The sequence below is a fragment of the Sus scrofa genome, chromosome 7 (genome assembly GCF_000003025.6).
Source record: "Sus scrofa isolate TJ Tabasco breed Duroc chromosome 7, Sscrofa11.1, whole genome shotgun sequence".
In the NCBI taxonomy this organism is placed as follows: domain Eukaryota; kingdom Metazoa; phylum Chordata; class Mammalia; order Artiodactyla; family Suidae; genus Sus; species Sus scrofa.
Window position 1 is genome coordinate 90901747 of NC_010449.5, and position 16287 is coordinate 90918033.

General features: G+C 37.9%; 1 protein-coding gene across 22 annotated transcripts in view; it reads left to right on the forward strand.

The window, feature by feature from the left end:
* GPHN (gephyrin) overlaps positions 1–11879 on the forward strand; it is a 567900-nt gene extending 556021 nt beyond the window's left edge. For 18 of the 22 annotated variants that reach the window (XM_021098013.1, XM_021098018.1, XM_021098005.1 and 15 more), the window contains 3 exon segments: positions 2040–2143; positions 9396–9492; positions 10878–11879. In XM_021098013.1, coding sequence (XP_020953672.1) covers positions 2040–2143; positions 9396–9492; positions 10878–11011 — 335 coding nt within the window. In that variant the 3' untranslated portion in view covers positions 11012–11879. 22 annotated transcript variants of the gene reach the window in all.

Consider the following 16287-nt stretch of genomic DNA (forward strand, 5'->3'; position numbering starts at 1 on the left):
TTTTTTTTTTGTTTGTTTTTGTGTCGTTTCCAGGGCCACACCTGCGGCATATGGAGGTTCCCAGGCTAGGGGTCCAGTCGGAGCTACAGCTGCCCGGCCTACACCACAGCCACAGCAACGCGGGATCCGAGCCACATCTTCGACCTACACCACAGCTCACAGCAACACCAGATCCTTAACCCACTGAGCGAGGCCAGGGATCGAACCCTCAACCTCATGGTTCCTAGTCGGATTTGTTAACCACTGAGCCACGACAGGAAGTCCTAAAGCAGCTTTAAAGTTTGATGTATCTACTTGCTCTTTTTTAACTTTTCCAAATTATTATACTAACATGTGTTCACTATAAAAACATTAGAAAATATGGATAAGCGTTAAGAAATGTTATTCATAACCTCCTTCCCCCGAAATAGCTACTATTTGCAATTTTTTGTATTAGTCCTTCCAGTCCCTTTTCCTATATAAAGCAATTCATTTTTATAGATTAACTTTATAAAGCAGTGTAAGAATTCTATAACCATTACTGAACAGTTGCTTTCTAATTTTTTCCTTTTTTTGCTTTTCCAGAAAAATGTTCATCTGTTTATATTTTGAGGCAAGGGGAAAGCAATTGATTCTCATTAAGAGTTTGCTATTCTGTGGAACAACTCATTTTTTCTATTGAGATAATTAATGTCACTCCTCACTTTACAACTTAAAAATATCTATTCTTAACTGCTTTTGTGAGTAGAAGATAATTAAAGGTATGGTTTTAGCTAATAACAAGCTAAACTGACCATTGCCTTTTATTTTGATGATGAAATTAGCAGCACATAGCCAGGCCAAGGGAACCTAAAATCTTATAACTATTCCCCGCCTCCCAGTGTGTGTGTGTGTGTGTGTGTGTGTGTGTGTGTGTGTGTGTGTACACTCACATACCACTATATAATTTATAAAAATCAGAATTTTAGAACCAGAGAGGATATTGAGAATCATAGAATCCAAATCTTTCATTTTGTGGATAAGTAAAGTTAGCCCCAGAAAGCTTTGGAACTCTTGCCAGGGTCACACAGCTTGGTTGTTAACAATACCACACAAGAAGCTAAATCTGTTATTCTTAGCTCAGTCATTTTTTTCATATCCCATCTTACCTCTCCCTGAAGTACATGATACACCCAAATTTCTGCTTGGAGAGGTGCAATTGAATTCTTCAAATTTTTCTTGTAAGTCTAAAAGAGCTTGGTATTTATATTAATCTGCTCAGGCTTCCATATCAGAACAGCACAGACTAGGTGGCTTAAACAACAGACATTTATCCTCTCACAGTTCTGGAGACTAGAAGGTACCAGCAAGGTTGGTTTCTGTTGAGATCTTTCTTCCTTGCTTATAGATGGTCACCTCTCAATGTCTTCACATGGCCTTTCTTCTGTGTTTTTTTGTTTCTTTGTTTGTTGACTGGTCTTTTTTTTAGGGCCGCACCTGCTGCTTATTGAAGTTTTAAAGCTCCTGTCTCCAAATACAGTCACATTAGGGCTTAAGACTTCAACATATGAAGGGGGCTTACATAATCCAGTTCCTAACAGTGTTCATCTTCAAGTCCTTAACATCTGACATCATTTAGTTTTATGTTTTTAATTTAAAGAAATTTCTGAGTAGAGGGGATTTTGTTTGAGTTTCTTTATGCTTATCCTACTTTCTAATTTTTTTCACTGAGCATGTATTACTATGGTAATTTTAGAACATTTTAAAAATAGCAAGTACAAACTGCTTAGTAAAAGCTTTCAATGTATGGCTCTCAGGAAAGCAGAAATAAATGGTGTTAAACAGCTTCTGTGCATCAGAAGTCTCTGCGTTTCACCAGTAGAGCCAAATATTTACACTTTCCATGGAATTTAGTTTACTGAAGCTCTACTGTGGCATCCTTTTGGATTCAAGGTGATTCTGAAGAGGAAGACTAGAGATTAGTCACTTCACACCCTATAATACCAGAAGGTATAAACAGTCATAATTATTTGGCAGATTTTTCTGTATATACTATAAATAACTGCTTGGTTGACTTTCAGGGAATCCTGTGTCAGCTGTGGTCACCTGCAATCTCTTTGTTGTGCCTGCACTGAGAAAGATGCAAGGCATCTTGGATCCTCGGCCAACCATCATCAAAGCCAGGGTAATGTTTTCTAATAACCAGAAACCAAAATTGAAGCCTCATAACAAATAAGGCTATGATTTTTTTTCACTGCCCCAAACAAATATCTAGACTTTTATAATAGTTTTGAGGGAAAATGTGGTTATATTCTCCTCAGGATAGAAAATGGAGAGGAGTCTGTTTTATCCCTTTCCACATTATTCCATTACTTCTAAGGTGAATAATTTTCTCCAGCTAGAAGTCCCCTTGGGAGTGGATATGTAATGACAAAATGGTCCATAGAATACTAAACTAACACCGTACCTGTGTAGAAGGAGCGACGAGAATTCCCTTTCTCCTATGTAAATTTACAGAGAAGGACACTTTAACTTGGTCATTTTTTCTGTGACCCCCACCCCACTGATAAATTTTAAACACTTTAGAAAAAGACAAAGAACAAGAAAGAGACTGTAGTGAATCAGAAGGAAAGGGAAACCCCACAGTTTGGAAAAGGACTAAGACTGAGGAAATACACCTACAGCAAAAGTCACTCTGAAATTACAGTCCCCTTCTCCACCAACACTAACTTCAATTTGATTTACTGCTACTGCTCAATTATGTAACACACTGTGTAACTAATGAACAATTTTCTTGGCAATGTAAACCACAATACCAAACCTGTACTTTCCTTGCTTTTAAGCTCTACTGAAGTGTAATTGATATACACAAATTGCGTATATTTAATGTAGACATTTGGATGAGTTTGGACACCTGCAAACACCCATGAAAACATCACCATAATCAAGGGACTAAACACATCCATCACCTCCAAAAATTTCCTCCTGTTCTTTGATTTGTCTCTTTGTTTCATGGTAAGAACATTTAACATGAGAACTATCCTCTTAAAGTATCTTAAAGTGCTGTAACAATATGGTATAATTGTTAACCATAGGTACTATGTCATGTAGCAGATCCTGAGAACTTATTCACCTTCCCTAACAAACTTTACATCCATTGAGCAACAATTTCCCATTTCCTCCTCCCTCAGCCCCTCACAACTACCATTCTATTCTTTGCCTCTGTGAGTCTGACTCTTTTAGATACCTCCTGTAAGTGAAGGCGTGCAATATTGATCCTTCTGAGACTGGCTTGTTTCACTTAGCATAATGTCCCCTATCTAGGTTTACCCATGTTGCTGCATGGAAAACACTATGAAGGTTCCTCAGAAATTAAAAATAGACCTACCACATGATCCAACAGTGCCACTTCTGAGTATATGTCTAAAAGAATTGAAATAAGGATCTCAAAGAGATATTTGCACATCCATGTTCATTGTAGCTTTATTCACCATAGCAAAGATATGGAAACAACCCAAATGTCCAACAACAGATGAATGGGTAAGGAAAATGAAGTGCATATGTACAATGAAACATTATTCACCTTTAAAAAAGATCAGTCACTGATCATCAAAAGATATTATTGGATGCTTGTTATATAAGAATATTATGACCTATATGATATTGAAAATGGTAGAACTGGAGAGTTCCCACTGTGGCTCAGCAGAACAAATCCAACCAGTATCCATGAGGATGCAGATTCAATCCCTGGCCTTGCTCAGTATGTTGGGGATCTGGAGTTGGCGTGAGCTGTGGTGTAGGTTCCAGATGCAACTCACATCCCGCATTGCTGTGGCTGTGGCTTAGGCCAGCAGCTGCAGCTCTGATTTGACCCCGAGCCTGGGAACTTCCATATGCTGCAGCCCTAAAAAGAAAAAAAGAAAAAAAAAGAGAAATTTAAAAAGTGATAGAACTGTCTATGATTTATAAGAAATGTAAACCAGTTTTTTTTATTATTAGGAGATGAAAAATGTAACTAGGTTGTAAAAACCTTGGAAAAATTAATTTGAAACTGATCTGCACCAGCATGTGCAAGAATTTTAACGTTAACATGATAAATTTTAGACAGATGATTTATAGGGCAGATAAGCACAAAAATCTTTCTGGTAGACTAATGAAATTGGTGCCTCATAACTTCTCTAGTACTTTTAAAAGTTAGTATGAAGCTGCTTTAACCACTCTCTGGAAGCTTTGACCAGAGTTTAGCAGAGTCCAGGCTCTCAACACTAACCAGAGCCTGGAGCGTGTCACCTTCAGCCTCCACCCAAATAGACTCCCTTTGGTCATCTGTTTTCTCACAAACTCTCTTCTCCAATCTGTGCAGCTCTCAATCCAATTTCTTCCCCCCAATCTTCTGGCGCTTTCACTTTCCCCTCATTATGAGCGCAATCAGACTTTCCCAAGACATTCAGGTCTTTGGCAATTGTCTATAAGTTTTTCTCTCTGCTTCACCTGTTATCAGTTGCTTGATGTCCATAATTCTAAATAACTTTACTTCTACTTCAGCAGCTCACACACACACATCCTTTACAATACCTTGAACTGCTCCATCTCAAAAATCACCAACTCTGCCATAAAATTTAACAATGGCAAGTTACCTACCAGTAGATATAAAAGAATAGAAACCCCCCTGCCCTTTTCCCTCATCCACAAGCCCCTTTTGATTTTACTCTCAACCAACCAAAATCCTATGGTGTATCACTTCAGTGTTTTTCTAGAACCCTCGATTTTTTTTTTTTTTTTTTTTTTTTGCCTCTCCTTTCTTCCACTACAGTCACTCAATGAATCCACAAACTTGGGTCAGTCTTCTCTTTTTTGTCCTTCACATTTATTCCCAGGCTATTGAATACTAGAGAAGTGTGTACAGCTGTTGAAATTATCCCTTTCAATTTACAAATCTCAGCAGAGGCCAAAATTCCCCTTGGTCCTTTTGTATCCTATGGATCAGCTTTTTTCATTCCTTACTGCAGTTTTCCAAATCTTCACCTCTCTCCTTAAGCCCCTTCCACCATCCACATCCCCTGTGTTTTGTAGCCATTTGAATGATGACGCCAACATTTAATGGTTTCCCTTCTTCTAGTACTGCCTCCTTTTCAATAATTTTCTATAAGTCTAGTCATGGCAGCATATCCAATTAAAATTCTTCAGTGCTTCCCATGACCCCAGGGTTAAATCCAAACTGCTCAAGAGAACATAGGAGGCCCTCCATCCCAAGTTCTGTTTTCCCCTCCAGCTTCATCTGCTTCCCATCCTGCACACTGACTATACCAGGCTATTTACTGCTTCCAGAGTAGACATGAGATCTCCTCCACAGAAGGTTCTTTCCTAGCCACCCCATCTCTTTTCTCAGCTTGCAAAATTCCTTTATGGTTAAGACAGGCATCATGCCCTTTGTGCCCTCTGTGAAGCCTTTCTCAATGTCCCTAAACAGGGTCAATTATATGCTTCTTTATTCCCTTTTATACCATGTAAATAGCTCTGTGATAATATTATTACACTGTATCTGCAACTATTTACCATATTAGATAATTCTTGAGGTCATTTGTCTATAAGATTGGACAGGACAAAGAGAAAGGACAAAATAGTCTCCCTTTTTTTACCTTTTTTTTTTTTTTTTAGGGCTGCACCTGCAACATATGGAAGTTCCTGTGCTGGGGTCAAATCGGAGCTGCAGCTGCTGGCCTGTGCCACAGCCCCAGCAATGCCAGACCCAAGGCACATCTGCAACATACACCGCAGCTTAAGGCCATGCCAAATCTTTAACCCACTGAGCAAAGCCAGGGGTCAAACCCACATCCTCATGAATACTATGTCAGGTTCCTAACCTGGTGAGCTGCAATGGGAACTCTGCTCCCCTTTTTAAAATTATTTTTTTTTTAGAGCACATTTAGGTTCACAGTAAAATTAAGCCAAAAGTACAGAGAGTTCCTGTATTAACTGCCATCCCTGCCCCATCCTCACTCATGCACAACCTCCCCCACTACTAACATCCTGCAACACAGTAGTACATTTCTTACAATCAGTGAACCTACACTGACACATCATCACCCAAAGTCCATAGTTTACATTAAGGTTCACTCTTGATATTGTTATGTTCTGTGAGTCTTGACAAGTGTACAATCACTTTATCTACCACTGTAGTATGGTACAGTTTCACTGCCCTAAAAACCCTCTTTGCTATTCCTATTCTGTTCATTCATCCCTGCCTGCTAACCCTTGATCTTTTTACTATCTCCATAGTTTTGCCTTTTCCAGAATGTCATAGCTGGAATCGCACAGTATGTAACCTTTTGAGATTGTCTTCTTTCACTTCGTAATATGCATTTAAGTTTCTTTCATATCTTTGCATAGCAAGATAGCTCATTTCTTTTTAGCACAGAATAATATTTCATTCTCTGGATATACCACTGTTTATTTACCTGCTGAAGGGCATCTTTGTTGCTATGGCAATTAGAACTGGAATAAGGCTGCTATAAACATTCATGTGCAGGTTTTTGTGTGGATATAAACTTTCAGTTCACTTGGGTAATTACCAAGGAGTGTGATTGCTGGATTGTATGATAAAAATATATTTAATTTTTTAAGAAACTGCCAAACTGACTTCCAAAGTAGCTGTGCCATTTTGCATTCCCACCCAATGAATAGAGTGCCTTTTTTCCACATTCTCAGCAAGATTAGAATGGCCAGTGTTTTGGATTTGGGGCCTTTCTAGTAGGTATCTAGTCATATCTCATTTTTTTTTTTCATTTTTCTTTTAATTTATAATTCCCTAATGACATTTGATGGCAATCTTTTTTCACATACTTCCTCTCGTGTATATTTTCTTTGGTAAGATGTTCAGCTCTTTTGCCCAGTTTTGATTGGGTTATTCATTTTCTTATTGTTGAGTTTTAAGAATTATTTGTGTATTTTGTATAACAGGCCTTTATCAGATGTGTTTTTTACAAATATATTCTCCCAGTCTGTGGATTATCTTATTTCACTGACCTTTTTTTCTAATTCTCTCCATTAGACATTTATATGTAGAGCATACAATATGGTACTACACCAAATAATACAATTTTATCTCTTGAGTAACTACTATGTGCCAGAAATATATTCAAAGGAAACAGAAGACTCCTGTGATTCAAAAGAAACACAGCTCACTGCCCAATTTTGAATGAGTAGAGAAAAGAATCATCAAAAGTGAAACATCCACCATTTGCAATGCTTTTCCACACACAAAAAAGTGTATATTTACTCATGATATATCATTCTTACAAGCATTGAAGTTCACAGTAAATAGTTGCTTTCTTAAACTAAATGATGTAATATACCAGAACTATAATGTCAATACAACTAAATATATTGGTGAGTAAAGTATTCTGCATTTCAGTAAAATACCATAAAAATCTTATTAGTTTCATCTCTTGCTATAAAAGGAACATCTGTTCATGAGGCTATGAAGAAATGAAGAAACTTCATTCATTTCAATTTGATGCAGTTTCTTATTTCTTTTTTTTTTTTCTTTTTTTTCTTTTTTTTTTTTTTTTTGTCTTTTGTCTTTTGTCCTTTTAGGGCCACATCCGTGGCATATGGAGGTTCCCAGGCTAGGGATCTAATTGGAGCTCTTGCTGCTGGCCTACTCCAGAGCCACAGCAATGTAGGATCTGAGCCGCATCTGCAACCTACACCACAGCTCACGGCAATGCCAGATCCTTAACCCACTGAGCAAGGCCAGGGATCAAACCTGCAACCTCATGGATCCTAGTTGGATTCATTCCGCTGCTCCACGATGGGAACTCCGATTCTTATTTCTTAAATTAACACAAATATCTTTCTTTAAAACAAATCACCCCATTTTGTAGTGAACAAACGGGTATAGGAAAGCAAAATAACATGCAGTGCAGCACACCAGTAAACAGTAAAACTGGGAGTAGAACCTAGGTGCCTGGGCATCTTCCCGTCCCAGTATTTGCTCCACTGAACTGCCATAAGCCAGTCAGTATCATTGCTGTGGTAGTGGGGTGGGGAGATCCTTAAACACTTAGCAAATGACACAGCCACATGAATAGCTCTTATGGTTTAGTACTGGAGAACACACACCTATGCACAGAAGTTGAAAGAAAGAGATATTTTTGTCCTCAGGTAAGCACTGAATAATTTAGGAACAATACGTTTACCCTCTGCCCTCCCCCCACTCCATAGACAGGAAATAGAGTCTCAGCATAAGTAATATCAAGTACAAGAGTTAGATGTGATTTAATCAAGGAAAAACACCCTACAATTGAATTTTATTCTGAATTCCAGAGGAAGAGTATAGATTGTCAGAATTAATAATTAGAATATTTTAAAACAAAGTAATGAGAATGGATTGGAAATAAATACACTTAAAATTTTCAGGATATGCAAGTATCAGTTGTATCATTTGATCAGTTGTATCATTTGATCTAAGCATTGTGTTTTCTTTGAATAAAAGATTTTTAGACCATTTTAAGGTCGAGTAACTTAAACGATTATTATGCTCATAGAAAAATGTTAATTCTCATACACTAGAAGGAGTCTTATTTTCACTAACATTGAACTCATCTTTGATGGACTATCATAATATATACAGTATAAACTTATTCAAGCAATACCTCTTAGGCACTTGCTACCAACACGTTATCATTTCAACTGATCAGATTTCAGGATTAATATAATGACGTAGTTTTTTTTAAATGGCTCCAGGGTGAAGGTTGATTGGTCATTCTGTATCATGTGTGTGAACTGAAATTGGCTGTTAGAAAGATATGAAAGATGCCATTCCATAGCAAAGACTCATTGGAAGGAATTCTTCTAATACCAGTGATTCAGCTAAACCAAACTTTTAGTAGAGACTACTTTATTTGTCTTAATGAGATTGTATATCCGTATTGGGACGCTTGGGGAATAATCAAGAGAAAAGTAATTATCCTTTTATGTTGAAGATAAGTATATGAATGGGTAGCTGAATAGTACCTCAGTAAGTCTTTACTGGATGGATGGATAGAGAAGCAGACAGATGACACACAGATAAATGAATATTGAGCTTTTTTGTTTGTTTAGGTCTACCTCCTTTATTTTCCATGTTAAAAATCTGCTTTGATTTCTCAATTCATAGGTCAAAGGTAAAATTGACTTCAAAAGTAGACTTTATATTTTTCATCTTCCTCTTCCCTGCACAAATACCAACGTCTTGGCCTTATTTTCTCTTTTCACCAGAGCAACCCAACCTCAAGACTTCCTATATTAAGAACATAAGGTGGCAGTGGTGGAAACAGCGGAATGCCAAGATATTTTTCATGTCCATTTCACTCTTTGCACAACCACCACCACCGTGGAGTTCTAAGAGATGATCGGGTGATCAAGTTTGTTTTCTTTTCCTCTTTTTTCTACAGTTATCTTGTGATGTAAAACTGGATCCTCGCCCAGAATACCATCGGTGTATACTGACTTGGCATCACCAAGAACCACTGCCTTGGGCACAAAGTACAGGTGAGTCATTCACACCCTTAGGTATCTCTATGCACCTGTTCCATTAAAACACAAATTTATATATAACCTCCTTCCTGGAGTATCCCTAATTTTGTAATTATTGTACATTTTCCCTTTTGAAAGATTAGATGTTCAATTACTCCTAAACAGTGTAGCATCATAGGACAAGAGAAAAAAAATAATAATGGTTTAGTTATTCCATGGAACCATATTTTCTAGATAAACATTTGGAATAAAATCTAGAATTACGGAATATTTTTTCTGTTTGTTCCATGAGTAAGTTCTGAGCATAATTTTGGTTGTAAGAAAAGGAGGGGACTATGGCTCTACCACCTGAAATGTGAGACAGTTGTAGTGTGATTCTCTGTAGCCTTTACTATACCCTAGATATTGGTAAAATCCAAGGACTGAGAGATCAATATTGATAATTCAGAGTTCTGCAGCTACTTCCTCTAGACTTTAAACTTTTATCCCAAACTTCCCTAGTCCTATTTTACCTGACTTTAGATGCAACTCCAAAAAAAAAAAAAAAAAAAAAGTTAACTAAAAGTCCTGTCAAGTGCCAACATCAGCTAACGCAGTGACTAAGTATGTGGGCTTTACTATCAGAGACTTGCATTCAGTTTGGCCACCAATTAGTAGGACCTTAGGCAAGTTATCTCACCTCTTTTTGAGTCTTTGAGAATATAAGGAAAATGCCTATCACCTTGTCTGGTGCTTAGAAAATACTAAAGAAATGGTAGCCACTGCAGTTGTTATCATTATTATTGTAATAGGTTTTAAAAGCCTATCTTTTCACTGGTTTTTTGTTTTGTTTTTGTTTTTGTTTTTTTTTCAGCGCCATGCTTGTAGCATATGGAAGTTCCCAAGCTAGGGGTTGAATTGGAGCTACAGCTGCCAACCTGCACCACAGCCACAGCAACTCGAGATCCGAGTCATGTCTGCGACCTACACCACAGCTCATGGCAACACTGGATCCTTAACCCACTGAGCAAGGCCAATGATCGAACCTGCATCCTCTTGGATACTAGTTGGGTTCATTACTGCTGAGCCACAATGGGAACTTCCAAAGTCTCTCTTTTCAGATACACATCACATTTTAGCCTGAATTGAGAAATTCTGTGGCATTTTCCTTAATGCTATAAAAGTTTGGTTTTGTTCTTTTAAGCAATAATTTCTAATGTTTATTTTTAAAGTTCAGTGAGAAGGTAGCAGGATACAGTAGCAAGGTCATCTGTAAAAGGTACTGGGAAGCCTGATCATCTGTCTTCATCTTGAAGACCTGTGTTTCTGTTCATCGGCTTTTATTTGGAAAAGAACTACAAGGGCTCCACATGTGTACACTGTGATGCTGGTGCTGCTGTAATGAGAGTATTTCCTCCTAGGTAATCAGATGAGCAGCCGTCTGATGAGCATGCGCAGCGCCAATGGATTGTTGATGCTTCCTCCAAAGACAGAGCAGTACGTGGAGCTCCACAAGGGCGAGGTGGTGGATGTCATGGTCATCGGCCGGCTATGATGGTCACCGGGGGAGAAAGCTTTGATGCATGTCCACATATCATTGACTGTATCCTGTAATATGCAACGGCACAGCTAGTTTTTCTGATTTGGATAACAGTTGATCTGTATAGTCAACATCTCGAACTATATTTCAAAAGAATTTAAATACCTTTTAAAGAAAAAAAAACACCTAAAAATGAATCTTAACAGACAACTCTATTCTGATTATATCAAAGCAAATTTTTCCTTTCTCGCAAATTGCTTTGTGTGTTCAATGCTAGGTCTGATAGCGATAGCTTTTAGTAGACAGCAGTAGGTGCCTGCAGAACTTGTGTTTTTCTCATCTTTAAAATACAACTACTTATGCTCTTAAATCAAGGCTGTCTGCTTATTTATACTAGCGTAGGCAACACTTGGATTTCCCTTCTTAGTATGCTTCATACCCGCTTTACAGAGAGCTTTTGCTTGTTCTTTATCATGTATCTCGTGTTTATGTGCACAGTGCCAAATGAAGAGTGACTGGGTGGCGGCCCTGCCCTGCCTCAAGGAGAACCATCCCTGCAAAGCGTCCGGGAGGTTTCTCGTCCCAGTGGCCTCACGGCACAGTACTCTTGGGCAGTAACTGGATACCTTTTATTTGAAAAAACAAACTGGGGGAAAAAATGCTTCCTTAAGTGCTGACAGCCTTTTTAACCAATACATTTAAAATTGTACAGAACAAAAAATAAAATCAAAGACTGATCTTGTACAGATATTAGTGTTACCAGCATTCATGTGGAAATCAAAAGCAAAGAAAAATAATGTTAAACAACTCTGTACCATAACATTTTCTGTAATGATACTGAAACTTAATGAATAAAAAAAAAATCCTTGATCATTATTTAAAATCCATTGTGTTGGCCTTGTTATTAAAAAAGGAGAAGATCATTATGCCATTCTGATGGGGTTCTGCCTGGAGAAAAGAAATAGTCAAGATGGCTTAGCAAGGTTAAGTGCTATCAAGGAGATTTAAAATGTGATAAAAGGAGTTCCCATCAAGGCTCAGCAGAAACGAATCTATTATCCATGAGGACACAGGTTTGATCCCTGGCCTTGCTCAGTGGGTTAAAGATCTGGCATTGCCATGAACTGCGATGCGTGTTGTAGATGTGGCTTGGATTCCACATTGCTATGACTGTGGTGTAGGTCACCAGCTACAGCTCTGATTCGACCCCTAGCCTGGGAACCTCCATATGCCACAGGTGCAGCCCTAAAAAGATAAATAGACAGATTAAATAAATAAATAAATAAAGTGATATAATATGACCATATTTTACTGTAGCATTGAACAAATATAGCTTGGAAAGTAGAAGAGAACCTGGGGTTGGTCTGATCTTTCTAGTTATTGCTGGAGAATAGTGAGAAAATTTAGAGGAAAGAGTTGATAACTTGCACAAAAACTAAATTTTTATTTCAGATGTCATGAAAACAATTTTCAAACAGTTCTTTGGAGTGGAGGAGGACAATAAGTAATGAACCAGAAAATTGCAGATGAGTACCTAGGTAATTTTTTTTATCATGTTTGGAAATGAGAAATGGGAAACATCTGTACTGACCATAGAACACACAATAATTAATATGCTGTCTATGGTGGCTTCTGTAATAAAAGGTTAGGGGTACTTTTCAAACAGTAGTGACGGGACATTAACTACGCTGTAGAATATACTTAGTAAAGCAAAACAACAAAAATTAGCCTACTAGTAAACAAGGTACCAAGTGATAATGATGAATAAAGCCAAGTTGTAAGCAATAAATATTTAATACTGATATTTGGTATTTCCAGAGTTGAAAATAAAATGTTCTAAATTTTAAATTTACTTTATATTTGCAGCTAAAGAAGATAAGGTCAATTAATAGAGATCAAATGAAAGCCCATCCAAAGAGTTCTTTACCTACATTCATCCAAGAAATATTTATTAAGGATCTACTGTGTGCCTGAGTACAAGGTATATGATGTGATATTATCTACAAGGATGAATAGGAATAGTTGCTAGCACTACACTCCCTCAAGGAAGGTCATAAAAACATGCGAATAAGCATTACATTTGATATGTTTGATGTTTGATAATACGTGGTGGAGTGTTCAGAATATAATGAATGCTATAATTCAACTTCAAAGAGTTGAGGGAGTTCAAATCTGAACCTTCTGCAAGGTAAGATTTCAAGATGGCATTTTAGTGGATCTTGAAGTAAAGGTAGAATTTTAAAGGTGATAATGCAGGAAGAAGGTATACAACTAATAATTATTATTGTTTTTATTATAGAATGTAAAATCCATAAGGGCCATGATTTTTGTTTGTTTTGTTTCCCGATATTATCCCAAGTCCTTAGAGTTCCTGGCATATGTATAGGCATCGGTCAATATCTGTTCAATGAAAAACATCATACAGGGAGCTTACTTTGTGCCAGGCACTTTTCTAAGCACTTTTCATATGTTTAAATTTCACAACAACCTTGTAAGTGTTATTATTCTTATTATAGTTGAGGAAACTGAGGCACAGAGAGGCTACAAAATTTGTCGATGGTCACACAGCCAATAAAAGGAGAGGCCAGGGTTCAAATTTGGCAATCTGGCTTAAGCGTCCATATTCTCAAACACTAAGCCATAGAAATAGGAAACTGATATATTTGTAAGGCCAAAAAAGTATGCTGCCCAAACTATGAAGTTTTTGACTACCAAGTCAAGGAGTCTAACTTTATTCTATAGGCAATTAAACTGTTAGAGATTTCTAGTCAGGGAAGTGTTAGGCTCAGAACTATCCTTTTTGGAAAACTGCTCTGGCAGCATTGAATTGGATAGACTGGATTGGGGGAAACTGGAGTGAGACATCAATTAAGAAGTGATTGTGACTGTGCAGCTGAGGGGTGATGACAGCCTTATCCATAGGGATGGAAGTGATGTTGATGAGAAGGTCATGACAGATGAGTGTGCCTGTGGACATAAAGAACAGAAAGAATTTTACGACTGATTACAATTTTAAAGGAAGTTAGAGGAGTAAGAGATCATTCAAAGTCTTTAGTCTTGGTTAACTGAGATGTTTAACAACAACAACAAAGTCAGAAAAGTGGATGTGGAGAAGCTGGTAACTTTGCACATGTTGTGTCTGAGATGCCAGAGGAGCACTAAGGTAGCTGTGTCCTGCTGGCATCTGAAAGTATAGGTTAGAAGTTCACAAAAGGGATACTGGCTGTATTTAATCTTGGGGATCATTCACATAAAGGTGGTATTCGAAATGGAAGGTAGACAGGAAAGATTATCAGGGAAGGGCTTGCCAGGAAAAGAGGACAGGGCCTTGGGGAACACCTAATTTTGGAGTGTTGTGGAGGAAAGCCAAGAATGGCATGAAAGGAAGAGCAATTTGTAAAAGAGGGGAGGAAAAAAGGGTAGTATAATGTTCCAAGAACAGGGAGGAGCATTTAAACAAGGAAGGATAGTCAACTGTCAACAAAAAAATGTCAAGAAAGGAGTTCCCACAGCAGCTCAGCAGTAATGAACCCTACTAGGATCCATGAGAATGTGGGTTCAATCCCAGGCCTCGCTCAGTAGGTTAAGGAACCAGCATTACCGTGAGCTATTGTGTAGGTCACTGATGCAGCTCGGATCCTGCGTTGCTGTGGCGTAGGCAGCAGCTCCAGCTCCAGTTCAACCCCTAGCCTGGGAACTTCCAATGCTGCGGGTGCAGCCCTAAAAAAAAGAAAAGAAAAGAAAAATATTTAGAAAGATGAGGGCTCAAAGGAATTTACTGATCAGCAATCATTTGTGAGCTGGTAGAGTGCAATTTCAGTAGTGGGTTAAAGGCAAAAGCCAGATGGCAAAATAGAAACCATGACTATGAGTTATTTGGAATTTGGGCTTAAAAAAAGAAAGGTAGACACAGGATGATGTGAAGATGGAGAAAAGATTTTTGTTTGTGGAGGTTTCTTGTGTCTCAGCAGGTTAAGGATCTGGCATTGTTACTGCTGTGTCTCTGGTTACAGCTGTGGTATGGATTCCATCCCTGGCCCAGGAACTTTAACATGCTGCAGGCATGACTCTCTTCCCACCAAAAAAAAAAAAAGAGTTTTGTTTGTGAGTTTTGAGAAAGGAGAAATAACATATAGGGGCATATTAAAAAGCAAGAGTAAAGTTCCATGTGGAGAAAGAAGAAGAGAAAGGAAAAGCTGGATTTAAGGACTTCGATGGCCCAATTAGGGCTGGAGACAAAAAGGAATCTTTTTCCTTCTAAATTAGAAAAGGGAAAAAATATGAACATTAATTGAAGTAGATTCAAGGGAAATTGAATTTAAAAGTTAAGACTGTACAGATGAAAACTCTTGCCTTTGGAATTGGTAAGCAATGAGATCCTGCTGTATAGCACTGGGAACTATGTCTGGTCACTTGTGATGGAGCATGATAATGTAAGAAAAAAGAATGTATACATGTATGTGTGACTAGGTCACCTCACTGTACAGTAGAAAATTGACAGAATGCTGTAAATCAGCTATAATGGAAAAAATAAAAATCATTATAAAAAAAGAAAGTTAAGGCTCAGAGTTCTCGTTGTGGCTCAGTGGAAATGAACCTGACTAGGATCCACGAGGATTCGGGTTCGATCCTGCCCTTGCTCAGTGGGTTAAGGATCCAGCATTGTCATGAGCTGAGGTGTAAGTCACAAATGCAACTTGGATCCTGTGTTGCTATGGCTGTGGGGTAGGCTGGCAGCTATAGCTCTGATTGGACCCCTAGCCTGGGAACTTCCATATGTTGTGGGTACAGCCCTAAAAAGCAAAATAAAAAGTTAAGGGTCAATAAAATGGTTCTATTTGGCACAGTGGAAGTCAGTATCATCTAATTTATTTACATTTAGTTGACCAAAATTATTTTAGAATTATGCATATATGTGACAATTCTTTGACTTACTAGTTGATTTTATTTTTTATTTATATAATTTTTTTCCATTATATCTAGTTTACAGCATTCTGTCAATTTTCCACTGTACAGCAAGGCGACCCAGTTACACATACATGTATATATTCCTTTTTCTCACATTATGCTCCATCGTAAGTGACCAGACTTAGTTCCCAGTGCTACATAACAGGATCTCATTGCAAATCCATTCCAAAGGCAATAGTCTGCATCTATTAACCCCAAGCATCCCATCCATCCCACTCCCTCCCCCTCCGCATCTACAAGTCTATTCTCCAAGTCCATGATTTTCTTTTCTGTGCAAAGGTTCATTTGTGCTGTATATGAGATTCCAGACATAAGTGATACCA